Source organism: Polyodon spathula, chromosome 9, assembly GCF_017654505.1.
Source record: "Polyodon spathula isolate WHYD16114869_AA chromosome 9, ASM1765450v1, whole genome shotgun sequence".
In the NCBI taxonomy this organism is placed as follows: domain Eukaryota; kingdom Metazoa; phylum Chordata; class Actinopteri; order Acipenseriformes; family Polyodontidae; genus Polyodon; species Polyodon spathula.
The window spans coordinates 36488119-36500164 of NC_054542.1; the positions used below are offsets into that span (position 1 = coordinate 36488119).

The 12046-nt window shown below is 33.8% G+C and overlaps 1 protein-coding gene and 1 long non-coding RNA gene across 3 annotated transcripts; both read left to right on the forward strand.

Annotated features, from left to right (window-relative positions):
* The first annotated feature begins 1071 nt into the window (after positions 1 to 1071).
* On the forward strand, positions 1072 to 6413 carry LOC121321308. 2 transcript variants are annotated; one of them, XM_041260206.1, is made up of 5 exons: positions 1072 to 1196; positions 3997 to 4314; positions 4874 to 4994; positions 5414 to 5441; positions 5668 to 6413. In XM_041260206.1, exons 1-5 carry the CDS (start codon positions 1124 to 1126, stop codon positions 5785 to 5787), a joined length of 660 nt encoding a protein of 219 aa, XP_041116140.1. In that variant the 5' UTR covers positions 1072 to 1123; the 3' UTR covers positions 5788 to 6413. The 2 variants fall into 2 exon arrangements, with proteins under 2 accessions (XP_041116140.1, XP_041116141.1); XM_041260207.1 differs by lacking the exon at positions 4874 to 4994.
* A 1009-nt stretch (positions 6414 to 7422) lies between these two features.
* LOC121321331 lies at positions 7423 to 9676 on the forward strand. Its single transcript, XR_005950927.1, has 4 exons — positions 7423 to 7897; positions 8457 to 8577; positions 8995 to 9022; positions 9249 to 9676. It is a non-coding gene; the product is annotated as an uncharacterized LOC121321331 (long non-coding RNA).
* The last annotated feature ends 2370 nt before the right edge of the window (positions 9677 to 12046 follow it).

The following is a 12046-nucleotide window of genomic DNA, read 5'->3' on the forward strand; positions in this document are numbered from 1 at the left end:
TCTATCTATATCTATCTATCTATATATATATATATATATATATATATATATTAAATAAATTAAATATTAAATATCCTATTATACCTCAGGCCTACACAATACAAAGCACTGTCTGGTCCACATGTAACTCATCTTGCCTAGTAACTGATGGAAACATTAATGGTTAACAGTTTTGTGACAGCTCCTTTATCAACAGATGTGGGAGTCAGGGTTCCAGACTCACAGAATAACAGATTCACCAGCCCCCAGATTAAGTGAACAAGCTGCAGAATTTTGCTTCAGCCAGTTCTTTCATGCATGGGGGTAGAGAAGTGATGATCTACCCAGAAGAGCAGTTATGGCGGGAGCAACTCAGAGTAGACCTGTTCACAGACATTGCTCATGACCAAGGAGTCTATATACCTTTACACCATAATAATCCAGTTCAGGAAGTAAGTGAGTTAGTCATATGAATTTCATATCAGCAAAATATATTATCCATTTAATCTATATCTGTGTTAAACTGTGGGGAAAATCAGACATTTTGTTTGTTTAGTATGTTCATCATTTATATTCTGCCTGTAGTGTTAATAGTTGTAAATAGACAAATATGTTCAGTGTGATCCAATAATTCACAACAGTCTGCTTCAAAATTAACATAATGCCTTCAGTGCAGCTCATATTTATCAAATATATATATATAGTGAAGTTGCACTATGAAAGTCGATTTAAGTGCTTAAATAGTTTCTTCTTCAAATTGCATTTTTGCAATTATTTATAGTGCCCTTAATATGGCTGTATGAAGCATTGGTTCAATTGAGTATCTATCTATCTATCTAGCTAGCTATAAAAAAAACAACAACAATGAAGATTGTTGCTGGGCTTTTTTTGTTTGTTTTTTTGTTGCTTATGTTAAATAGATGAAAGTACTTTACTATTTTTTTCTTCAAATTTAGATTACTGTACTTATTTATAGTGTGCCCTTAATATGGCTCTATACAGCATTGGTGCAATGGTGCAATCTAAAATTAGTGGGTGATAAAACAGACATCAGTACTAAGGCGTTGGTCTTCACATAGCTAGCATGTCCCTGTCAATTTGAGAGAGCACGTACACAATTATACCATACCTGACAAAGAGCAGCATGGACTCAAAGACAAAGCTCAGACCAGCTTTGGAAATTATAATCTTCTGGACTGCTTTACTACTCTCTAAAGGTAAATACCTATATCTCTAAAGGTAATATAATATAATATATATATATATATATATATATATATATATATATATATATATATATATATATATATATATATATTATATATATTGAATAAATGGTAAAAACCATTAATTTAAATTAATTATTATTTATCTTTATAGAAACAGTAACTGGAAATCATAGTATAATACTATCACAATCTTAATTTTTAAAACAAATAAAATAGTATTTATTGCAGTTTTATTGTAGTGGTAGTGGTAACCCAGCACAATTTCACTGTACTGTTAACTTTGTTTTGTCAGTTATTATTATTTTAAACAGTGGTGTTTGATTTTTCTTTTAATGTTGGTAATATATACAGTACAAGAAACACTTTACTGTATAAATGATACATAGTCAATATGGGGTTATCCTTAGAATGCAGGTACATTAACAGGTAAATTAACAACATTGCAGTTGCATTGTAATTATACTATGATAACAGTAGTCAATGGGCTGACCAGATGGATAATTAAGCGTTGTATTCTGTGGTTAGTGTTTTGTACATATAATTACATTTGAACACATGTAATGAAGCAGTTCAGTAATGTGCTATTATCCTTCTAGTGATAGATTTGTGTCAATATAGAGCCCTGAATACTACTGTACTGAGATAGCATGACTACAGTGCAGTTAATCTACCTGCGTGTACAGATGTTTCAGATCTAAATTGTGTAAACAGTTTAAGAAAATCTAAATTGATAAAAAAAAATGGTCTGCATAAATAAAAATAATGAACTGTTATTCATTAGTTATACATATTCATACAGGTATCAATGTCGCACTAGCAATGAGCCAAAATTGTGTGCAATCTTAATTGTGCTTAAGATTCTATTCTTGAATGATCCATTACCTCTGAAATACCAGACTTCTGTGTACCACACAACATTCACAGCTATAGAAATAAATGAAAGAATTTTGCTTGAATTCTTTTGGTTGATTTGGTCCCAAAATATAATTTTATAATAATTTTGTAAATAATGCCATAAAACGAGTATTTTCTATACAGTTATACATTAAATTATGCAACCCAGCTGTTTCTACTCTAAATATGAGCTCAGCCTATTCAGCAGTAAATACATTTTAATGTATTTGTTATTTTATGTATGTATTTGTTTATGTATTTCTCTGTCAAATGTAGAATACTCTGAATAGTTTACTTTATTTTTTGTATGTAAATGTTTTTTTGGTGTTGATTGAGACTTTGGAAAATACAAATCTATGTTCTCAATAAATTAAAGTCCTTTCGTTTATGAAAGTACATTATATATGAGAACCTTATATCTCTCTTGATTGGGCATTTATCACAGAATATGAGACATTTAAAGTTTTGTTTTTTAGATTTTTTTAAATCTGATTTCATGCATAAAAATCAAGTTCAATATTTATGAAAACTAACCCAGGCTGTTGTTAGAAAAAGCGGGGAAAGAAATCAAACTCTAACAGTAGCAATACATTATGAAGCAGGCAGAGCAAATCTATGTTTTGTATGTATTATGGAAAGGTTATGTGAAGTTGTACATATTTGTGAGTTCATGTTGAACGGGTGTGGTATGAGTAAGTGAATTGTTATTAAAGCATATATTACATTGTAAGAAAGCTCAAGGTTTAATGAACTATTTTAGGGGCATTTGCAATGTGGTCAGAAATAAAGGTATTTTTCTTTACATTACTGGTCGTACAAACACTGTGCTGAACAATATAACCCACATACTGTAGTGTTCTAATAATAGCAAATAACACAGGAGTAGATACATAACGATAAAAAGACAACAGCAGCCTCCTGGAATACAAAACACACAATGAATAATCATGCAAAAATACATTTAAGTGCTCCTAAAAAGTTTAAAAAAAAAAAAAAATTATAAAAACACACATTTCATTCTCAGGGTGCTTTTGAGCAAAGTAACTTGATAAACTAATTTTGATTTGTTTGTTTAAATCCTTTGTTTCTGAGTTAATAAAAGTGTGCATTCATGCTAAACTGCAGTATCCTGTCTGTGTCTGCTTTGCCATGCAGCCACCATATGTGGTAGAGTGGCATCATGGTCAGCAACAGGAAAGCAGACACTTGAATTAATTAGACAACAAAAGATTTAAATAAACTAATCAAAATACAAATCAAAAGAGCAACACCCAAGCAGAGCTGTCATGATGTTGAGCAGGGAGCACAACCTACTGCTCCCATTCCGACCCTTAAACTAGCCTCCTAACCAAGGATCTGGCACCTATTTTATACAGGTGGCCATCCCCAAAATGGCAATCAATGAACCAATTTGAGAATGGCCACAGTCCACACTTATTATTGCATGGATGGGATTGTAACCACATCCTTGCCAAACTACAACAGAACTTATTTACATGCAGGGGCATCCGCCCTGCCACAGGGACCTTAAGTTTATTAGCAGGCTATACACAAACAAACTGCTTCCCAAAGTACAAAGCCCAGGGAAGCTAGTTAAGGGATATTTGATTGTCATAAAACCAATATACTATGCATTCATCTCATATCACCGTCCTCAACGTACGTGAGTGTTGGTTTAATACAGTAAGTATTTACTTTATATACTGTATAGTTGACATGATGTGGAAAAAATGCACCTAGTCTGTTTGTAAGACATGGTCCATGAACAGTATAGAGAAGAGTTAGATTATAATAAATACATTATATACAAAAGGCTCCCTGCCTTTCAAGATATTTAGGCCTGTTTTGTGAAACTTTATTTTGGAAATCAATTGTTTGTTTTTTTTTCATTCAGATCACAAAAGAGCAGCATCATTTGCCTATCATAACACATCTGTGGGCAAACAGGTCACTCTACAGTGTAACTCTACACATATTCAGAATATAACACAAATAACTTGGAAGAAAGATTTTGGAAACAAGACATTTCTTGTGAGCTGCCGATCAAACTGCACTTATGGAGCCAATGTGACAGAAAGAATAAGAGCCGACCCTGCAGACCCAGCAAAGCTTCAGATTATCAATGTGCAGCTGTCCGATGAGGGGGGCTATGCTTGTGAAGTAACATCATCTCAGGGCAGCTTCAAAGCAACATGGCATCTTGTTGTAAAAGGTATGTTTATATATAATTATTATTATTCAGCATTAGTGTTGGGGAGTGAAGCATTACTGTAATCTAATTACATTTTTCTGTAATACTAATGGTTCCTTTTTCAGACAGATAATGAAATGTGATAATGCCTTACATTTTATGTGACTAAAAAAAATGCAATTACTTAGTTACAATTTTAAAAACGGAATATGAATAACGCATAACATAACAAATAGGAAAGCGCTTCAACAGTGCAAGTCAAACTGTACATGTCACATGAATGCACTTCTCATATCACATTACTGGAACGTGTGGGTTTGACAGCTAGATCTTCAAAGAATATTTCAAGCTGTACATCTGTAAAATGTAACCTGTGGCTGAGGAGTGACTGTAACTGTAACAAGTTACAACTTTGTTCAAGTCACTTCGGTAACGTTCCTGGTTCTATTTAACACTGAAGACTGCAACATTTTTATAACTGTATCCTTTGGTTAGGCCAAGATTTTAATATCCAATATGATCTCTAAGTTACAAAATAAAATGTGTTTTGAAATAAAAAAAATTTTTTTTTGCTTTGCAGAAAACAATGACCTGGCAAATAACAATGCAAATCAAAAGTATATTGTTTTGTATACACCCCTGGCTGCAATAGCAATTTTTTCTGTATTTTTGGTCATCTATGCAAGAAAAGTTTTAAAAGTGTGAGTAATATTTTTAAAAAATCTATGAAGTTGAGATGCATCTTAACACCATGTAAATGCCTCTGGTATTCATAGTTTTTAACTTGTTATTCTGCTCTATAGAGTACATTAATTTTTTTTTCCAGTTTCAATTGCTTTCTTGACCTGTCATGTCTTTATTGCTTTAATAATACAAACATAAGCAGTTGTCAGGCCAGATACTAAGAATTGTATGCTATATAAATTCCTCCCCCATCTGGGACCAAGTTCAGTTTGAAATGTTAACTGCATATACAGATAAACTGGGTATTAATGTTGAAGTTGTGGTTAACACTGTAGGACAACCAACAGCCAATAGTGATTCAGTGTACATGGACTGCGGTCTTTAGCCATTGTGATATAGATAACCATTTAATTTGTCATTTTTTCTTCCTCTTTAGATCACAAACAAGTCACAAAAATAAGGAGGTATACATTAACCTTATTTGTTCTTAAAATGTTCAATACTACAACACCTTAGCTTACTTTACAATGACTTACTCCATAAAGTCATATGCCAGTGTATCTACAGTATAGCATGCAAATACATGTGCCGATATAAACAATAAAAGAGCAATGTCAGTGTTAGTGAACCGCAGCAATAACAAGATACAGTAAGTTGGTTATTTCACTGTGTTAATTACTTTCTTTCCAGAATGACTGCAGCAGCAACACAAGACAAGAGAACAGCAGTTTTATTGAAAGAACCAACTCTTTATATGAAGGAATAATAACAGCTAAAGAATGTCACAACTCAGGTGCTTCAAATGCATGAAGTGAAGAACATTTATTGGGAAAACTCTCTTGTTTCTGATTTAGTAAGCTGCATGCTCATTTTATCTGACCTTCAGCATGATAATTATCACACAGTAAGAAATGATTCATAGAAAAAAAATACCTTGCAGTTATAAATATTTTTTATAATTAGCTTTGACAATGCTAGGGCCCAGGCAGCTAAAATCTTCAGCCTGGTGAGAATGGGATTTGAAGCGTACAGCACTTGCATGACTCACACAGCACTGTTTTTACTAAGTAACTGCAGACCCCAGAGTCAACTTCCTCAAGTCAAGTTTGTTTGTCTGTTTTTTGTTTTCATTTCTATTTTGTATGCCTTTGGTTTATTAAAATATAATGCTTTATTTTAAAATAATTTGGACTGCTGTGTATCAAAACATAAACCTATATTGTTACACTGTCTATGCTAGAGACAAGTCTAACAGCAGAAATATCTGAAAGATCCCTTCAGACTCTCTTAATAGTGGGAGCAAACTAATTAGCTGTGCATCCACCCCTGTAGAAATAAAGCTTTTTCCACCTGGGTGAAAAGTGAAAAGAAAATAAGGATGTTTATTCTTAAAAATAAATGATCAGCTGATGTTTGTTCAGCTGTGGTCAGTATCACATCCGTCTCGTTTTCAAGTTTGTTTCCACTTGATGTACCTCATTAGAATTGCAGGAAATGGACAGCGTTCATGCAGAAAGCAAAGACCAAACAGTAGGAACACAAACAAGTCTCTGGCATCTTTTCTATTGATGTAAATGGTTGCAGATTTCATTTTTGATATTATTTAAATCATTAATAGAAGGAAAGTTTGAGAAAATCAACCTCAGTGTGTCAAAAATCAGTGCGTGTGAGTCTCTTATGTGTATTTGTGCCTGTAAAAGTAAGTAAAACAACAGGCTTGGTTCTAATTTATTATTGAAATGGTGGCTGAATTTAGATCTGCCTCTTTGTGCAGCTGTGTGCTGAGAGCTGAGCCACTGATTGATTGTCAGGAATCCCAATTTGAAAACATGTATTTGCAACAGTACAGTCAACAGTGATTAAACATGTATAAAGCAAAACTCACAGGAAAGTTTAATAGTTCCAATACTATACAGTACATTAAAAAACAACAACTATAAAACATGGTGGACATAAAATGTCTAGTAGTAGAAAAAGACATATTAAACACTGACCACAGCTTGAACCTGCTTTTCAGTATATCCATAGCTCTTTCAATCTTGTCATGGCACTGTACATACCATTGTATTGGTTTTAGAATCCCTTGATCTTTTATTTGAAGGCCTATACACTGCATATCTAAAAAATAAATAATTATAATGTAAGTAGTATTTGCCTTATGATACCACTGATAAGAACATAACTCTTGAAGTCAAGTCTAGTGATTATCGCCATCTAGTGTTCCAGTCAGGTGCCTTATTCAAATCTTAAGACTCAATTGCCTGACTGTCTTGAAGCTGGTTTTCTCCAATAATACTCAGAATCTCTGCCTCCACACACAATATTGTGCTACTGCATGTAGAAATCGCTGGTTCTCTAGGGCCTTATTACCAGTAAGAGTACCGTATGGACATTTTAAAGACTTTTTAATTGTATTAATTAAATTCAGCTTGGTATACATGAAACTGTTATAGACTTAATATAGAAGTTGTTAGCTGTTTATCTGCTGTCTAGAAAAGTGTTAAAAATATCAAACCTTATTTTTTGAACAAGGCAAGATTATCAAATGTCACCTTTGTAATTTTTCAAAGAAGTGGACAAAGAAGTGTAAACAGCCACCAGAGCCGACAAGGTCACACTAAGACCATCAGTGGAGGAAACCCTTCACTTTAGCATATGGTAATGCATTGGTAATTAGAAACATGCAATGAAAATGTATTCAAGGTGAACATTCATTATTTTGGAAACAAGACATTTCTTGTGAGCTGCCGATCAAACTGCACTTATGGAATTAATGTGACAGAAAGAATAAGAGCCGACCCTACAGACCCAGCGAAGCTTCAGATTATCAATGTGCAGCTGTCCGATGAGGGGGGCTATGCTTGTGAAGTAACATCATCTCAGGGCAGCTTCAAAGCAACATGGCATCTTGTTGTAAAAGGTATGTTTATATATAATTATTATTATTCAGCATTAGTGTTGGGGAGTGAAGCATTACTGTAATCTAATTACATTTTTCTATAATATTAATGGTTCCTTTTTCAGACAGATAATGAAATGTGATAATGCCTTACATTTTATGTGACTAAAAAAAATGCAATTACTTAGTTACAATTTTAAAAACGGAATATGAATAACGCATAACATAACAAATAGAAAAGCGCTTCAACAGTGCAAGTCAAACTTTACATGTCACATGAATGCACTTCTCATATCACATTACTGGAACGTGTGGGTTTGACAGCTAGATCTTCAAAGAATATTTCAAGCTGTACATCTGTAAAATGTAACCTGTGGCTGAGGAGTGACTGTAACTGTAACAAGTTACAACTTTGTTCAAGTCACTTCGGTAACGTTCCTGGTTCTATTTAACACTGAAGACTGCAACATTTTTATAACTGTATCCTTTGGTTAGGCCAAGATTTTAATATCCAATATGATCTCTAAGTTACAAAATAAAATGTGTTTTGAAATAAATTTTTTTTTTTTTTGCTTTGCAGAAAACAATGACCTGGCAAATAACAGTGCAAATCAAAAGTATATTGTTTTGTATACACCCCTGGCTGCAATAGCAATTTTTTCTGTATTTTTGGTCATCTGTGCAAGAAAAGTTTTAAAAGTGTGAGTAATATTTTTAAAAAATCTATGAAGTTGAGATGCATCTTAACACCATGTAAATGCCTCTGGTATTCATAGTTTTAGACTTGTTGTTCTGCTCTATACAGTACATTAACTTTTTTCCAGTTTCAATTGCTTTCTTGACCTGTCATGTCTTTATTGCTTTAATAATACAAACATAAGCAGTTGTCAGGCCAGATACTAAGAATTGTATGCTATATAAATTCCTCCCCCATCTGGGACCAAGTTCAGTTTGAAATGTTAACTGCATATACAGATAAACTGGGTATTAATGTTGAAGTTGTGGTTAACACTGTAGGACAACCAACAGCCAATAGTGATTCAGTGTACATGGACTGCGGTCTTTAGCCATTGTGATATAGATAACCATTTAATTTGTCATTTTTTCTTCCTCTTTAGATCACAAACAAGTCACAAAAATAAGGAGGTATACATTAACCTTATTTGTTCTTAAAATGTTCAATACTACAACACCTTAGCTTACTTTACAATGACTTACTCCATAAAGTCATATGCCAGTGTATCTACAGTATAGCATGCAAATACATGTGCCGATATAAACAATAAAAGAGCAATGTCAGTGTTAGTGAACCGCAGCAATAACAAGATACAGTAAGTTGGTTATTTCACTGTGTTAATTACTTTCTTTCCAGAATGACTGCAGCAGCAACACAAGACAAGAGAACAGCAGTTTTATTGAAAGAACCAACTCTTTATATGAAGGAATAATAACAGCTAAAGAATGTCACAACTCAGGTGCTTCAAATGCATGAAGTGAAGAACATTTATTGGGAAAACTCTCTTGTTTCTGATTTAGTAAGCTGCATGCTCATTTTATCTGACCTTCAGCATGATAATTATCACACAGTAAGAAATGATTCATAGAAAAAAAATACCTTGCAGTTATAAATATTTTTTATAATTAGCTTTGACAATGCTAGGGCCCAGGCAGCTAAAATCTTCAGCCTGGTGAGAATGGGATTTGAAACGTACAGCACTTGCATGACTCACACAGCACTGTTTTTACTAAGTAACTGCAGACCCCAGAGTCAACTTCCTCAAGTCAAGTTTGTTTGTCTGTTTTTTGTTTTCATTACTATTTTGTATGCCTTTGGTTTATTAAAATATAATGCTTTATTTTAAAATAATTTGGACTGCTGTGTATCAAAACATAAACCTGTAGTGTTACACTGTCTATGCTAGAGACAAGTCTAACAGCAGAAATATCTGAAAGATCCCTTCAGACTCTCTTAATAGTGGGAGCAAACTAATTAGCTGTGCATCCACCCCTGTAGAAATAAAGTTTTTTCCACCTGGGTGAAAAGTGAAACGAAAATAATGATGTTTATTCTTAAAAACAAATGATCAGCTGATGTTTGTTCAGCTGTGGTCAGTATCACATCCGTCTCGTTTTCAAGTTTGTTTCCACTTGATGTACCTCATTAGAATTGCAGGAAATGGACAGCGTTCATGCAGAAAGCAAAGACCAACAGTAGGAACGCAGACAAGTCTCTGGCATCTTTTCTATTGATGTAAATGGTGGCAGATTTCATTTTCGGTATTATTTAAATCATTAATAGAAGGAAAGTTTGAGAAAATCAACCTCAGTGTGTCAAAAATCAGTGCGTGTGAGTCTCTTATGTGTATTTGTGCCTGTAAAAGTAAGTAAAACAACAGGCTTGGTTCTAATTTATTATTGAAATGGTGGTTGAATTTAGATCTGCCTCTTTGTGCAGCTGTGTGCTAAGAGCTGAGCCACTGATTGATTGTCAGGAATCCCAATTTGAAAACATGTATTTGCAACGGTACAGTCAACAGTGATTAAACATGTATAAAGCAAAACTCACAGGAAAGTTTAATAGTTCCAATACTATACAGTACATTAAAAAACAACAACTATAAAACATGGTGGACATAAAATGTCTAGTAGTAGAAAAAGACATATTAAACACTGACCACAGCTTGAACCTGCTTTTCAGTATATCCATAGCTCTTTCAATCTTGTCATGGCACTGTACATGCCATTGTATTGTTTTTGGAATCCCTTGGTCTTTTATTTGAAGGCCTATACACTGCATATCTAAAAAATAAATAATTATAATGTAAGTAGTATTTGCCTTATGATACCACTGATAAGAACATAACTCTTGAAGTCAAGTCTAGTGATTATCGCCATCTAGTGTTCCAGTCAGGTGCCTTATTCAAACCTTAAGACTCAATTGCCTGACTGTCTTGAAGCTGGTTTTCTCCAATAATACTCAGAATCTCTGCCTCCACACACAATATTGTGCTACTGCATGTAGAAATCGCTGGTTCTCTAGGGCCTTATTACCAGTAAGAGTACCGTATGGACATTTTAAAGACTTTTTAATTTTATTAATTAAATTCAGCTTGATATACATGAAACTGTTATAGACTTAATAGAGAAGTTGTTAGCTGTTTATTTGCTGTCTAGGAAAGTGTTAAAAATATCAAACCTTATTTTTTGAACAAGGCAAGATTATCAATTTTTCAAAGAAGTGGACAAAGAAGTGTAAACAGCCACCAGAGCCGACAAGGTCACACTAAGACCATCAGTGGAGGAAAGCCTTTACAAGAAAAAAAGTTTGCAAATCTCTCCTGGACTGAACCCCCTGAAAAGCCAGCATTTTGGACACAATGTGCTGTTCTGCTGCTCAGACAGTGGACTTACGTCCCCATACATTGGGTACCTGGGTAACCCACACTTTCCAGTTACCTCGGTAGTATTTAATTATTTATTATTTGAGACAGATATAAGAAATGCACCTCAGTGTTGCTGCTTAGTTTCATTTGGGACGATGTAATTTTTAAGTGGGCTAAAGCAAAAAAAAAAAAAAAAATGTAATTTCATCTTGCAGCCTTTTCATCCTTGACCCACTATGATAGTGAATGCTTCGATTTTAACTGGCATCCCCACATTCTGTGGGCTGTACAGTTACCACTGGGCACAGTCACACTGGATATAATCACTGTTTTTTGTGCTTTTTTTTTTTTTTTTTTTTACATATATTAATGCATGTGTTTTTATCTGCAGCTCGCAAATCAGGGCACAGTGTACTAAATGATGCTTCCTCTCTGTCCACCCGTCTTTCACTATCATACTCACAAACTAAGTAGGTTTTGGAGGGCATTACCACACAGGTAGACTAAGGATATACAAGGATTGTGGGGAACCTTTGACTTTTTGTAGAATTAAACAGTTAGGTATGAACTTGATTCCTATTGTGTTGCAGTAAATCTGTAAATTGCGTGTCAAAATAGCTTTTGTTTTTGCATTTGTCAAAGTACCATTGACCAAGAAACAAAACTAACCATTAATCCAAGAATGTCTGGCTAAGCATTTGTATATCTTGGACAGGAGTAAATCGTGAAAACTCTTACTTGGTGGATGTTGTGGGGTTATATTTTCCATCTTAACCAAAATATAAGC

What these genes read in the sequence shown, in the direction of transcription:
- LOC121321308 (XM_041260206.1), top strand. Translation starts at nt 1,124, where the DNA reads ATGGACTCAAAGACAAAGCTCAGACCAGCTTTGGAAATTATAATCTTC. An exon ending in ATGGCATCTTGTTGTAAAAG is followed by an intron (nt 4,315 to 4,873) that starts GTATGTTTATAT and finishes TTTGCTTTGCAG; the next exon opens with AAAACAATGACCTGGCAAAT. An exon ending in CAAGTCACAAAAATAAGGAG is followed by an intron (nt 5,442 to 5,667) that starts GTATACATTAAC and finishes CTTTCTTTCCAG; the next exon opens with AATGACTGCAGCAGCAACAC.